The 15,000-nt window shown below is 33.8% G+C and overlaps 1 protein-coding gene across 1 annotated transcript in view; it reads right to left on the bottom strand.

Annotated features, from left to right (window-relative positions):
• Positions 1 to 15,000, bottom strand: part of LOC136845519 (disheveled-associated activator of morphogenesis 1-like) — a 166,019-nt gene that overhangs the window by 66,939 nt on the left and 84,080 nt on the right. The window contains 7 exon segments of the mRNA XM_067115698.1: positions 1 to 93; positions 1,863 to 2,060; positions 2,923 to 3,057; positions 3,059 to 3,199; positions 7,206 to 7,313; positions 7,857 to 7,988; positions 11,221 to 11,434. The exon segment at positions 1 to 93 is cut by the window's left edge and continues 122 nt beyond it. Coding sequence (XP_066971799.1) covers positions 1 to 93; positions 1,863 to 2,060; positions 2,923 to 3,057; positions 3,059 to 3,199; positions 7,206 to 7,313; positions 7,857 to 7,988; positions 11,221 to 11,434 — 1,021 coding nt within the window.

The raw sequence follows: 15,000 nt of genomic DNA, 5'->3' as shown, positions 1-15,000 counted from the left end.
GATGATGGCGTTGATGAAGGACATGAGGGCAATCTTGAGGGCCAGTTCGTCCACGTAGTTGCCCCAGGATCTGTCCAGGTCGACTATGAGGGTCTAGATAGGAGAGGGGGAAAAATGAAGGGCATTAGGATAAGATTTCTGTGAAGTTTGGTAGAGATGTGACGGATTTGAAGTCTCTCGTGGGCAGGGATTTAAAATTCGCGGTATTGGATGAAGAAGTGTAATCAAATCTTTATACAGTTAAGTATTATTAACTATATGACACGAAAATCTAATATTAAAGTGAATTTAAATTACGATGTGATGAATATGCCTCTCGTGGGCAGAGATTTAAAACTCGTGGTATTATGATGATAAAACTTTATATACCACTACATTATTAACTAAATTAGCATGAAAATCTGATGTTAATCTAATGTTAAAAAGGAATTTAACCTACAGATAATTCCAGTGACCCTTCAAGTTAGATACATCTGTGAATTTTTACAGAAATCAACAACCGTTCATAAAATTTATTCACTCTACAATTAAATGAATTTATTTTATTACTACAAAGACAAGATTTGGAAAATGGGAGTTCCTCCCACATTTCTCTCAGAACCAGATGTTGTACTCATTTGCACAGACTGAAATGAGGTCCAGTATTGTAACCATGATTTTATTTACACGTCTCTGGGACTTCATAAACTATGCTACAGGACAGTACTGCAGTTTCATTCCATAAAAACCTGTCTAGGAGTCTACTACGATAAGATACAAAACAAAATGTACTCTCATGTACTGTAATTCTACAATACTATGCCATATAATCCTATTTAGGAGTACTGTATACTACGTAAAAGTACGTGACAAAACTGTAATTTCAGGTAATGTAATTCCACCTAGGACCTGTACTTCAAGAAACAAAAACTACAACACAAATAAATAATAATGCAATTTTTACATATAATAAAAAAAAACTCCGCACTTCAGGCCTATAATGATATAATACAAAAAGAACTATAGTTATATTCTACATAATCCTATTTAGGAATATGTATTCTACAATTAAACACAGAACAAAACTACTTTTATGTACTGTAATATAAAGTAATTCTATTCAGGTCCCTTAGTTTTATTCCATGAAATCCTATTTAGGAGACTCCTACAGTAAAATACAAAACAAAACTTTACTCTCTTGTACAGGAATTCCATTTAGGTCCTGCACTTCATGAAACAAAACCTACAGCAAAAATAATAATCTAATTTTCCTAAAGATACAAAAAATCTCCCCACTTCAGACCTATAAAGACAATGCAAAAGAATACTGTATTTTTATCCCACATAATCTTATCTAGGAGTCTACTACAGTAAAATACAAAACAAAACTTTACTTTCATGTACTTTAATTGTGCATACTGTAGGCCCTGTGCTTCACAAAAAATAAAACTACAAAAATCTTCCCACTTCAGGCCTACAAAGGCATAACACAAAACAAGACTGCAGATTTATTCCATAATATCCTTTTTTAGGAGTCTACTACAGTCAAATACATAACAAAACAGTAATTTCATGTACTGTAATTATACAGTACTGTAGTTTTATTCAATATAATCCCATTTAGGAGCCTACTACAGTAAAATACAGAACAAAACTGAACTTTCACGTACTGTAATGTAAAGTAATTCTATTCAGGTCCTGCAGTTTTATTCCATATAATCCTATTTAGGAGCCTACTACAGTAAAATACAAAATAAATCTTTACTTCCATGCACTGTACTTCTCTACAGGTCCTGTACTTCACGATACAAACCCTACAACATAAAAAAATAAGTGAAATTCTACAAAATATATAAAAAAAAATCTCCATTCCATATCCTCACCTGGAACCTGGTCCTCTCGCAGGCGTACTTCTGGAAGTGGAGCATGGATTCCAGCACTTTCTTGTGACCTCCTGGAAGCAGGCACACGCCTCCGAGGATTTCCAGGACCATCGTCTTCGTCTTGAGGTTCTCTGAACTCAGGCTTTGTGATATGACGTTCATGCACGTCGGGTGGGCCAGAATGTGCTTGCGGCCGTTCTTTTTTTGGGTACAGGGGGTAAGAAGATGAAATTAAGTTGGTTTTTCAATGGATTTTACATAAATGATTTATTCTGTAGGTGCCATTGATTCTTTTTATTGATGGTATTGAGAGAATTTATTCTGTATGTCATTACTGTTTTAAGATAAAATTCATTTGTTTTTAAAAGATGTTACAGAAATCATTTATTATGTAGGAGTTTTTTTTTTTTTGCCAATGTTACAGAAAGAAATTATTCTAAAAATGATACTGATTTTTTCACTGATGTTACAGAAAGAAATTATTTTAAAAATGATTGATTTTTTTCCGGATGTTACAGAAAGAATTTATTCTAAAAATGCTATCAATATTTTTCTTATGTTATTGAAATAATTTACTCTAAAAATGCTGCTAAAATTTTTTATTTATTTTACTGAAAAAATTATTTCTAAAATGCTACAGATATTTTTTTTCACTGATGTTGCTAAAAGAATTTAGACTAAAGATATCATTTATGTTCAGAGGCTTAACTTATGTAGAATTTCTTTGTGATTTTAAGTTTTACTGTACATGGGATGACTGACAACAGAAAACAAAATAAAAATATTGTCGAGCTCATATTACTACAAAATCTATTTAACAATAAATAATGCTAATTAAAATCCCTTTTAGGGTATATTTAACATTACTTCAGCGTGATAGAGAGATTAATTTAAATACACAAAACTGGAAAGAAAGAAAAAAAACAATAGCTAAAAAAGACAATTGCTACTAAGAAATATATACAGAGAAATAAAAAAAAATCTAAGAAATATAAAAATACAAATATATATATATAAACTCATAAATATCAACACAAAAAAAAAACTCTCAAAAACTCACAGAATTATTCATAAGCGCCTTGACGCACGCTATGACCTGCGTGTGTATACTGGACTGGAAGGTGGTGTCATCCATCCGCGTCAGGAACAGCAGGAGAGCTTTCAGGCCTCCAGCCTCCATGAACTCGTTGACGAAAGGTGTTGCTCTGGGTGGCCAGGGCAGTCTTCAAGCCCTCCGTGTACTTGAGCCATGAATGCTGCTGGTATTGGTCGGAAGGAACTGTCAGTTCAGAGTATTCTTCCAGCTTGGCCACGTACGCCTCTGGTCGTTCGATTTTCTGGAAGGGAGGATGGGCTTGGTTATTCTGTTGGAGTGTGATGGCTAGGACTATGGAACACTTAATGTTTTTGATGTTTAGCCTAGGCCTAAATCATTTAAATTACCCTCAGGCCTAAAGGACAAACAGAGTTGGAAATAAAGAAACCGAGTTTTTTTAATCTAACCTAGGCCTAAGAGTTTAAATAACCCTCAAGTCTAAAGGACAAATATGGTCGAAATACAGAAATTAAGTTTTTTTATTCAACCTAAACCTTAAAAATTCAAATTCCCTTTAAGCCTAAAGGACAAATACGGTTGAAATCAAAGAAACTGGACTTTTCATCTAACCTAATCCCTAAGAATTCAGATTCCCCTTAGGCCTAAGGACAAACGAGGCTGGAAATTACGAAACTGGGTTTATCATTTTCCCTAGACCTTAAGAATTCAAATTAACCTAAGCCTAAAGGATAAATAAGTTTGAAATTAAGACAATGTTTTTTTAATTATCCTAAACCTCAAGAATTCCAGTTTTCCTCAGGCCTAATGGACAAAGAGATAGGGCACTGGGTTTTAAAGTTAAAATATAGGAAGAGATGTTTTTGTTATTTAAACGAAGCCTTAAGGGTTTAAATTACCCTTCAGCTTAACATACAAAGAGATTAGGGCACTGGGTTTTAAATTCGAAATAACGGAACAATTACAATTCTTGTTAATCATAGCACAGAAATTTGTTTTAATTTTGCCTAAACTAAAGAGAAACAAAGACGTACAAGAGAAAACCACTAAACATCAAAATAATGAATATAAAAATTCTACCTCTGAAGCATAATATATTAGTTTATACGTAACTTCCTAGCTCTTTATGATTATTAATAAAAGTAATTCTTAAAATGAATGATAAAGTATATCATATATTTTCAACAATATCTACATACGTATTTTTCCTCATGAAGATGAAAAATATAATAAAGTTTATACGTAACTTCCTAACACACTATGGTTAGCAATTATTCTTAAAACGTAAGGTAAAATATAGCCTTTATTGACATAATGTTCTTGCGTTTAGCTGAATACAGTTCCCTAATGAACAAGGCAAGCAACAATATCTACGTTATATTTTCCTCAAGAAGCTGAAAGCCATTTCAGTAAATGTACAGCAAATTACACAACAAATCCAGACTTTCATTCTTTGACCACTGCAACGATTTCATCACTGTGTAAGTTGCAATGCTTTCGAAGTAGAGGCATAAGGAAACTACAAAATGACAAAGCATATACTACAGATCTCGCGTCCCAAGAACCTTTTCATTAGAGGCCTTCAGTCTCAATGACAATGTCACATCTCCTTCGTTCTCACAATTCGGCAAAAGTTCCCACGTAAATTCTCTCAATTTCCTGGACCAGTTACAATATCGTTACGCAAACTCAAGCATGGTTTTGGGAAGTTGAAAATCAGTTCTTTCTCTTTTCCGGAGAATCTGTAGGAACAACTTGCAAATTATATTGCGGTGTTTATGCAATAATGCCGTCCCTTCTGCGGAAGTACGAGGAAGTCACAGCTATCAATTCTGCATAAGTAGTTTGCAAGATTACTTGCATGCAATACAGTACATCCGCTTTGGACATAACTTTCTCCCAAACTTCACAGTATTAATTTTAAAATTCTTGATTACTAAACATAATTTTACCTCAAAAATACTTCTGAATACCAAAATTATGATTTTTTCCTATCACTATAAAACCTACGCAGCTCTTTACTACTTAGTGGTAGTGGAAGTGCTTTGTAGTAATAGCAATAAGCGGCAAAACTAATCAGGTAGTAATGAGAGGAATTATATCTGAAAAACTGTCATATATTTCATCTATATAATAGAGGTTCTCTTTGAAAACCAGTGAATAGTGAAAACTAGCAGAGAATTATTTAATCATAATTCTACAAAGGCTCATGAAATATAACAATCAGTATAATTTTAATGAAGATAAATAATTAATAAAATCTCAAACTTAAAGAGTTGTTTGGTTGGCTGGTTTTTTTAACTGGTTAACTTTGATTACCGTGGCCTTATGTCAACAGAAACTCTTGCTCTAGAGCAAGGTATTAAAGGGAATAAGAGGGCTGGTTTGGACTTCTGTACTCGTCCAACCAACCTACCGAGGCGATACGGAAATATTCCTCAGCTTATGCAAAAAAATATATATATATATATATATATATATATATATATATATATATATATATATATATATATATATATATATATATATATATATATATATATATATATATATATATATATATATACAGGTTTACTTAGATGCCCATTGTGGACTTATGTACTTGGTCCAAACAAACAACCAACCAACCGAGACAATACGGAAATATTCCTAAGCTTATGCAAAGAAATATATAAATACTACAGATGACTTGGAATAAATTTTCATTCCCACGATCTTCTTCCTACCGGAAGAATATAAAATATCTTCATGTAAAAGTCACTGGAACGTGAGAAATGAATAAAACGTGTAACTTTTCTTTCTAGGCAAGTGGTGAAATGTAAAATGATGAGGTTCTTCGTCATTTAGACCACAAAATGTAAGTCATTTCTCTTGGGAAATGAGAGCAGTATTCGTCGTCTCTTCTGAAGTGAATTCTTATTTTTTAATATCTTCTTTTATTTTTCTTTAAATCCTATCGAATTAGCGTATACTATAAGGAGTAAAGCGTTAATCCTACAGTGTCTATGTAACCAGAGACTTTGGTGCCGTGGTTAAATCCTATCAAAGAATTATACACTCAAAGGATTTATAGACTTAATCCCACAGTGTCTACATAAACAGAAGCTTTGGCGCCGTGGGTAGATCCTATCGAAGGATTCTGCATTCTAAGGATTATAGACTTAATCATACACTGTCTATGCAAACAGAAGGTTTGGTGTCAGGGTTAAATCCTGACGAAGGAGTTTACACTGTAAAGATTAGAGACTTAATCCTACGGTGTCCATATAAACAGAAGCTTTGGTGCTGTGGTTAAATCCTATCGAAGAAACCTACACTGCAAGGATTACAGACTTAATCCTACAATGTCTATATAACATAAAACTTTGGGGCAGTGGTTAAATCCTATCAAAGAATTACACACTCTGAGGATTAACAGACTTAATTAATCCTGCAGTGTCTATTTAAACAGGAGCTTTGCAGCCGTGGGTAAATCCTATCGAAGCAGCCTAAACTGTAAGGATTACAGACTGAATCCTACAGTGTTTATAAAAACAGACTTGTAACAAAATCATACATTATGCAAACATCAGAATCCTGAATCTTACATTGTTTGAATCCTAGTGTCAATATAAACAGAAAACTTGGTGCCGTGGTTAAATCCTATCGAAGGATCTCACATTGTAAGGATTAAAGACTTAATCAAATCCTACAGTGTTTATATAAAATGTCCTGCATTTTGCAAACATCAGAACCCTGAATCCTACACTGTTTAAATCCTAGTGTCTATATGAACAGAAGCTTTGGAGCTTTGGTTAAATCCTTTCAAAGGACCTCACACAGTAAGGATTACTGATTTAACCCTATTGTGTTTACATATACAAAGACTTGTAAAAAAAAGTCCTACATTATGCAGACATCAGAATCCTGAATCTTACATTGTTTAAATCCTAGTGTCTATATCAACAGAAGCTTTGGGGCTGGGGTGAAATCCTATCACAGAACCTCACACTGTAAGGATTACAGACTTAATCCTAAAGTGTTTGCATAAATAGAGACTTGTATAAAAGTCCTACATTATGCAGACATCAGAACCCTGAATCCTACATTGTTTAAATCCTTGTGTCTATATAAAAAGAAGCTGTTAAATTCTATCACAGGACCTCACACTGTAAGGATTGCAGACTTAATCCTATAGTATTTACACAAATAGAAACTTGTATAAAAGTCCTACATTATGCAGACATCAAAATCCTGAATCCTACATTGTTCGATGCACGAATAGGACTGAATCCTAAGTAGACAGATACCTTGTTGGTACTCTGAAGCGTGTGATAGTCGTAAAGGAGTTGAAGTTGCTTCTCGGGTGGGAAATTGAGGATTCCATTCTTCTGCGTCGCTGTCAAGTCCAACTCGTCCTGAAAGAAATTCATTGGTGAGCTTTTGAAATGTGAATTATTTTTTTTATCATTGGTTATATAGATTTTTAATTTTCATAGATATTATATAATTTTCAAATTAGACTTGATTTTTCAATTATTGCTGATATAAATTTTTAAATTTTTCAAGAAATTTCATAATGCAGGATTGTCAAAATTTCATCTATTAAACTAAATCAATTATTGTTTTTATACATTTTTTACATTTTCAAAGAAACTGTAATAGTATTTTGAAACTCCCGTCTTTTTCCTGTTATTTTTATATGCAGTTTTTAACCTCTCAGTAACATATGAAAGTCTTTAAAAACGAAAAGAGGACATTACTATGTCCAATTTCCCAATAACCACCAGACTTCTAAATAATTCAATTACTGAAGTAATTTATCGAAAACTGTAAGATGTAACACAAATCAAAACTGACCCAAATCAGCGTAAACCAACAAAACATTCAAATAACATCTCCCAAAAACATCCTCTACGAATTCCCGAAAAATGACGTAGGAAACCAAAACACTGACTTACCAACAACTCTGTGACCTTCGTCTGCAGCTCTTCGGGTTCCAAATCGTCCGCCATGTTGGGAGGTGGCGCCATCTGAACCATCTGTGGCTGCTCGGAGACGACATGCTCGATTTGGGGGGGCTCTGACCCCTTCTGATTAAAACAAAAAAAAGTACAAAAAGTCAATAGAATTGAATGTTAGATTTGGGGGGAAGACCCTCTGACACCTGATTAGGAAAAAGAGTAAAAAAAAGTTCATAGAATTAAATGTTAGAGTATACGGTATAGTGCTGTTCTTGACATCACACGTGCAAACTTGTAATTGTAACTGCGTGTGTGTATATCTATCTATCTATCTATCTATCTATCTATCTATCTATCTATCTATCTATATATATATATATATATATATATATATATATGTATGTATACAATATGTATAAGTATTATAGAGAGAGAGAATACAACAGACCACAGGAGTCTCACCTAAGCAGCAATGGGTCACAATGAAGTCCAAAATAACCTATCGTTTACAATTACGGTAATGTGTTAAAGGGGGATAAGAAACATGATGTGGACCTCTGGACTTTGACCAACCACGTAATTATTGCGGATAAATACGAAATTATGAGCTATAAAATCAGTATTATGTTTTTCTACTATTTTAAGAGAGAGAGAGAGAGAGAGAGAGAGAGAGAGAGAGAGAGAGAGAGAGAGAGAGAGAGAGAGAATTAGTAATAGTAGTAGTATTTCTAACTGTATGACTATATAACGGCTCCCCCGTAATTCAGGAACAATTACGATACCACTAGAGTTAGCAGTAATCGTATTTCTAATAATACCATTGCAACAACTCTTCCTTGATAAAGAAACAATTACGATACAGTAGTATTAGTAGTATTTCTAACTGAATAACTATGCAACGGCTCTCCCGTTATTACAAAACAATAACGATACGGAAGAAGTCCAAGGAGTAAGGATTAGAAAAAGAAGAAGCCTCAAGATTTGTATTAATCATTTTGATGCGTCTCTGAAGCCTGAAGTTACATTCAGTCAAAAGGCCAGTTTATATAACACCATCATCTAGATGAAACTCCCGCGGCGGCGCGCGATTACGAAACGTAGAAGAAGAAGAAGAAGAAGAAGAAGAAGAAGAAGAAGAAGAAGAAGAAGAAGAAGAAGAAGAAGAGGAAGAACTGTTTTTACAATTTCCGCTCAGCACTGAGGCATGAATCCCCCATTCAATAATGGCCAATTACGTGACGACATCGGACGAGAGAATGGGTAATGGCCTCTCGTCGTGTTGCTGTGGGAGGATTTACAAACCTGGCAATAACAACTGACCAGTGGAGGAATGCAGGAAGCAATAGAGAGAGAGAGAGAGAGAGAGAGAGAGAGAGAGAGAGAGAGAGAGAGAGAGAGAGAGAGGAAATCAATCGGTCTACTTGAGAGATAGTATTGCAGGGATGACTGTCAATTGCGGTCAGTGATTTTTGACGTCGATAGATTCCTGAAATCCTGAGAGAGAGAGAGAGAGAGAGAGAGAGAGAGAGAGAGAGAGAGAGAGAGAGAGAGAGAGAGAGAGGGGAAAATCAATCGGTCTACTCGAGAAATCGTATTGCAGGGATGACTGTCAATTGCGGTCAATGATTTTTGACGTCGACAGATTCCTGAAATCCTGAGAGAGAGAGAGAGAGAGAGAGAGAGAGAGAGAGAGAGAGAGAGAGAGAGAGGAAATCAATCGGACTACTTGGGAGATCGTATTGGTCAATGAATGATTTCTGACGACGATAGATTCCACAGAGAGAGAGAGAGAGAGAGAGAGAGAGAGAGAGAGAGAGAGAGAGAGAGAGAGAGAGACAGAGAGAGAGAGTCTCATTGGGGTAAGTGCCCAGTAAATATCGTAGCATTTCTAATAACCTTAATGGGTCTCCTCTCTAAGGGAGCAAGATGATAAATGCCTGTTTCTGTTTGTAAATAAAGTTTGTTTATCCATTAAATTTTCCTCTTTCTAGAAAATGAGTCTTTTTTTAAGGAAATTAGAACCCAGAGAAAATATAAGCCATGCTCTCGTGAAGCATAGAAGATTATCAAAGGGAAAAAGGAAGTTGGGCGAGAAATCCCAATTATGTCAACTCACTAACGAAAACAGAATTCAGAGTGAAAAAAGAACGATAATCATCAGAATAATTAACGAGCACTAATTATAAATAATTACTGGAATCCTCATCCTATGCCTCTCTTCCTAATATTATCTAGATAATTATCGTACACGATCTCAATTTCCTTGAGATGAATTAGACATTGAAATAGAAAATTAGCATTCCAGCATAATTGATTAAAAACCGACTCCAAAACCACTGAGGAGGAAAGATAACATACGTCAATATTCTTCTTCCGGTTTAGTCGTGACAGAGATTTGGACATGTGGGGAAAAAAAGGCATTCGTGAGAATTCTTTTTTTATTTTATTCTTTCATTATTCACCTTTATCACAGAACTATGACAATCGCCGTTAAACTAAACTAACTCATATACTTGTATATTCTGCCCGAATACGCTACATAGTTTGAAACTTGTTAATTGTTACAGTTTCTGTTGAAAACAGTCACAATTTACTGTCAGTTTGGGGGTTTGATATATACCTTTATATATATATATAATATATATATATATATATATATATATATATATATATATATATATATATATACATATATATATATATATATATATATATATATATATATATATATATATATATATATATATATATATATATATATATATATATATGTGTGTACATATATATATGGGTGTGTATATTATATATATACACATGTATAAATATATATACATACATATACATATGTATATAAATACATATAATATACACACCCATATATATGTATATGTATAAATGAATATATCAGACCCCAGAAACTGACAGTAAATTGCAACCATTTTCAACAGAAACTGTAACAATTAAAAATTTTATATATATATATATATATATATATATATATATATATATATATATATATATATATATATATATATATATATATATATATATATATATATATATATACATACGTGTGTGTGTGTAAATACTAAATACTACAATTCAATTAACAAACCAATCAACAAATAACCCCTATGGATAAAAACAAACCTATAACATCTCCCCCAACGAATTCCCATTATACAAAAAACAGGCAGGACACCAACAAAAGTCATACAGAACCCCTTTAATAAATAAATAAATAACTCCTACTACTCACAAAGTGAATTCCCTTTAAAAAAAAAAAAAAACAGAAAGGGCACCAACAAACGCCCTACCGAACCCCTTTAAAATAAATAAATAAATAACACTTCCTACTCACAAAGCAGAAGCAGGACGAGTACCACTCCGACCTCCTCATCTTGGCCCTCTTGGACGCCGCCGTCCTGCTCCTCGACCTGTGGGTGGTGGCCCTCGAATCGGCGGACCTCGACCGCGCGCTGCTGCCTTGCGACCAGTCGACCGAGGACGACACACGTTCGCTCAGCGAGGAGACGCGGTCGTGGAAGTTCTCCCGAAGGTCGTCCAGACTCGACCTGCAGTGGAGAGAAGAGGAGGATGAAGTTAAGGTGGACGGGGGCGGGTTAGGGAGGACAAAGAGGGGGTGGGGTTGGTGCGGGACTGAAATTATAATTTAAAAATATGAATATGAAGTTTTAAAAGATTCAAAAATTAGAGTCAAATTCTGAAAAAAACAGATTATTATATATTTTTTAAAAATTCAATGAAATTGAAGTCAAGTTCTGAAAAAAGAGATTAAATAAAACATTTGTAAAAATTCAAAAAAGAATTACTTCAAAAAATGAAATTTTAATAAATTGTAAATACGATAGTATAAAACAACTTTTTTTTATTATATCTCACAATGAATAATTGTTATCTATTCATCAACTGACGACTCTAAAGAGGTATTCATCCTCTTTATATATATATATATATATATATATATATATATATATATATATATATATATATTTATATATATATATATATATATATATATATATATATATATATATATATATATATATATATATATATATATATATATATATATGATCTTACCATAAAAGTTAAATTTATTTCTATGGAACTTTCATACTTATCAGACACATTTGAGAGTCATTTTTAGACCACACTGACAACACTTGCTCACAATAATACATTATTACTTATACTTAAGGTATGTTTTATGATTGATGTATGCTCTATAGTAATCAATTTAGAATATATCCTCACTCTGGTTACGAAAACAGTATGCTTGGACAAAACATATTTTCAATGGCTCCATGCGCTACGATATCAAGAGATCTCAAAGAAAAAATCACTTCACAGGAAAAAGTGAACCTTTAAATCCATAGAACACAAAATAACAGTCAGCTACAGTAGAAACAAAGGAGAAATAGAAAATGGGTATATAAATCACAAGAAAAGGATACAACAGAAAACGGACCTCTCCAAACTGGAAAATCTTTATAATTTGCAAAAGAAAAAGTGAAAACAGAAAACGGGGCCTGTCTCTAAACCGTTAAATCCTTATCTTTCAACTTCGACAACCATATCTCTTAAACGAAAAGAGAAAACGAAAACTGAGAAGGAAAAAACTTAATGAAGATAACGACGTGACGTCACCAACAAACGCTGCCGAAGTCACGAAAGCCCGGAAGAAAAGTGTAAGTAAACTGAGCTCTATCGGACACGAATCCAGATCTCTGCCAATTTCACGAATTTCCCTGGGAAACTCGAATGGGAAATTCGTTGGGAATCTTGTGACACGTCTGGGAAATCTTCTTCCTTTTTTTCTGCCAGTTTCCACGGAGGATAGAAGAGATGTGGGGAAATGATGATAATAATAATAACGACATTTCATCGGGATGGCGACATTTGTAGAAAGGGGGAAATGCGACTGAGGTTGCGTTATCTGTGATGGAGGCGTAGATGTGATTCCCATGTCGTTGGTTTTTGTTTGTTTGTGTGTGTGTGTGTGTATATATATATATATATATATATATATACATATATATATATATATATATATATATATATATATATATATATATATATATATATATACATTTTGTCTTATGAGTCTTATGCACACACACACACACATCACACACACACACACACACACACACACACACACACATATATATATATATATATATATATATATATATATATATATATATATATATATATATATATATTTTGTATATATATCACAGAGGAATCAATGTTAAGTGAAATTTCTAGAGGTTAGTAATCCCCCTTCAGATGAGGATTGGTAAGGTTCCAATATTTGCAAAAGTAATCTTGAGACCACCCAATCCCACAAGAGCTGACCAGAATATTTACAATCTTGTAAAAACAATGAGAAAAAGCACCACATGATAAAAAACTTTAAATTTTACTAATGAAGAGCAAAAAGGGAGGAACTAAAGTGTGAAAAGAACATAGCGAGATAAATAAGGCTGCTGGAGAATGTTATCTAAGGGGACTGGAAGAAAGGTTCTGGAAAAATGAAACTGGAAAATCAACAACTGTCACTTTGGCCTCACGCAAGGGAAATTTGTAACAAAGGCAAGCTTTATAATCAGATAACTGCAAGAAAAGTACCAGACGCAAGAGATATAATGTCATTTAGTTCTGGATCTTTAGAAGGTATTTGGCAGAGTACAGAGACGAGATTTCAGGCAGGCATTACGAAGACTTAAGGTACCAGGTAAGTGATGATGTGATATCATCACAACGTATTAAAGTTACTGAGGAAATTAGATATACAAGAGAGCAGAATGAGGGGCCCTCACGAGCTCTTGGACACAGACCACTTACTGTTAACAGTAAAATCAGATCACGCAAATATAACAGACTGAGAAGAAACGATTGGAAACCAATTTAGTATAAATGAGCTTGTGGTGTCCAACGTAACGACGAAAAATATGTCCTCTGCTTTGATCTATTCATTTTCTGTGGCGTAAGGCACTTTATCTGACGCCTAGCCAGTCAAATAGTGTTGCCCCCTAACATAACTTGTAGGGGTACTCTACTTCATAAATTGTAAACTGAGCCAAATATTTTCGATGTTTGAAAGTCACGACAGAGAGCAAAATAATATCATTGTGGAAAGGGCGATCCTTGGATAGTGTAGAAGAATAACAGCAACCTAGATATACTGGAAAGCTAGTGATGGACTACATATAAATATGATTATCACATTAGTATACAACGCATCAAATTATGACGTTTATGTAAGGCCACTCTCCCCTACGTAGCTAAGATGAGGACATGAAAACAAAAGAATGGAGGCTTTGGAGAAGCAACACAAGAGAATAAGTAACACCTCGATTAAACGCACCCCAACTTAGCGGACTTCTGCACTTAGCAGCTACCATATTCCGGTTATTTTTTCCTGTGCTACCATTTTGGATGTGATAAAATTATTGATATCTCTTAAATTGAATGTTAAGAGTAACTTACAGGTTATTTTAGGTTAAGGACTATATGGAATTGCTGTTAACTATAGGATATCTGGAAAATAATCAAGTGCAGGATCTTCGTCATTTAACAGACTTTGCTACTTATCAGAAAGGCCAGACCCCCAATGTGTCTGTTAAGTTCAGGTGTAACTTAAGTACTAATATTTTACAAATGAAAGTTACTAAGAAACGCAGTGCCAGGGAAAAATCTGACATCCATATAGTGAGCCTGTCATGATAATCAGAAAACTAGCAGATATTGCAGAATAGCATGGACACCAGTAACCCAGCTTAGAAAATCTAGAAAGAACTTAGTTGGCATGGACGAGGACCTGGGATATATCACGACATACAAGAGAGCGGTGAGAATTCAATACACGTCCTGATCCTGTCAAGGAAAAGCGTGACGTCAGTAATAAAAGGCAGTGGTGACAGTGCTCCATGCATATATGCATGTGAGCAGATGTATGCAGGTGTACCAAATCACGTGTTACGGTGATTTTATGTATGTGCATATGTATGGACGTCTGTACAAAGTGTACCATATATATATATATATTATATATATATATATATATATATATATATATATATATATATATATATATATATATATATATATA

The sequence above is a fragment of the Macrobrachium rosenbergii genome, chromosome 14, assembly GCF_040412425.1.
Source record: "Macrobrachium rosenbergii isolate ZJJX-2024 chromosome 14, ASM4041242v1, whole genome shotgun sequence".
Lineage (NCBI taxonomy): Eukaryota > Metazoa > Arthropoda > Malacostraca > Decapoda > Palaemonidae > Macrobrachium > Macrobrachium rosenbergii.
This window is presented reverse-complemented; position numbering and strand designations above follow the sequence as displayed.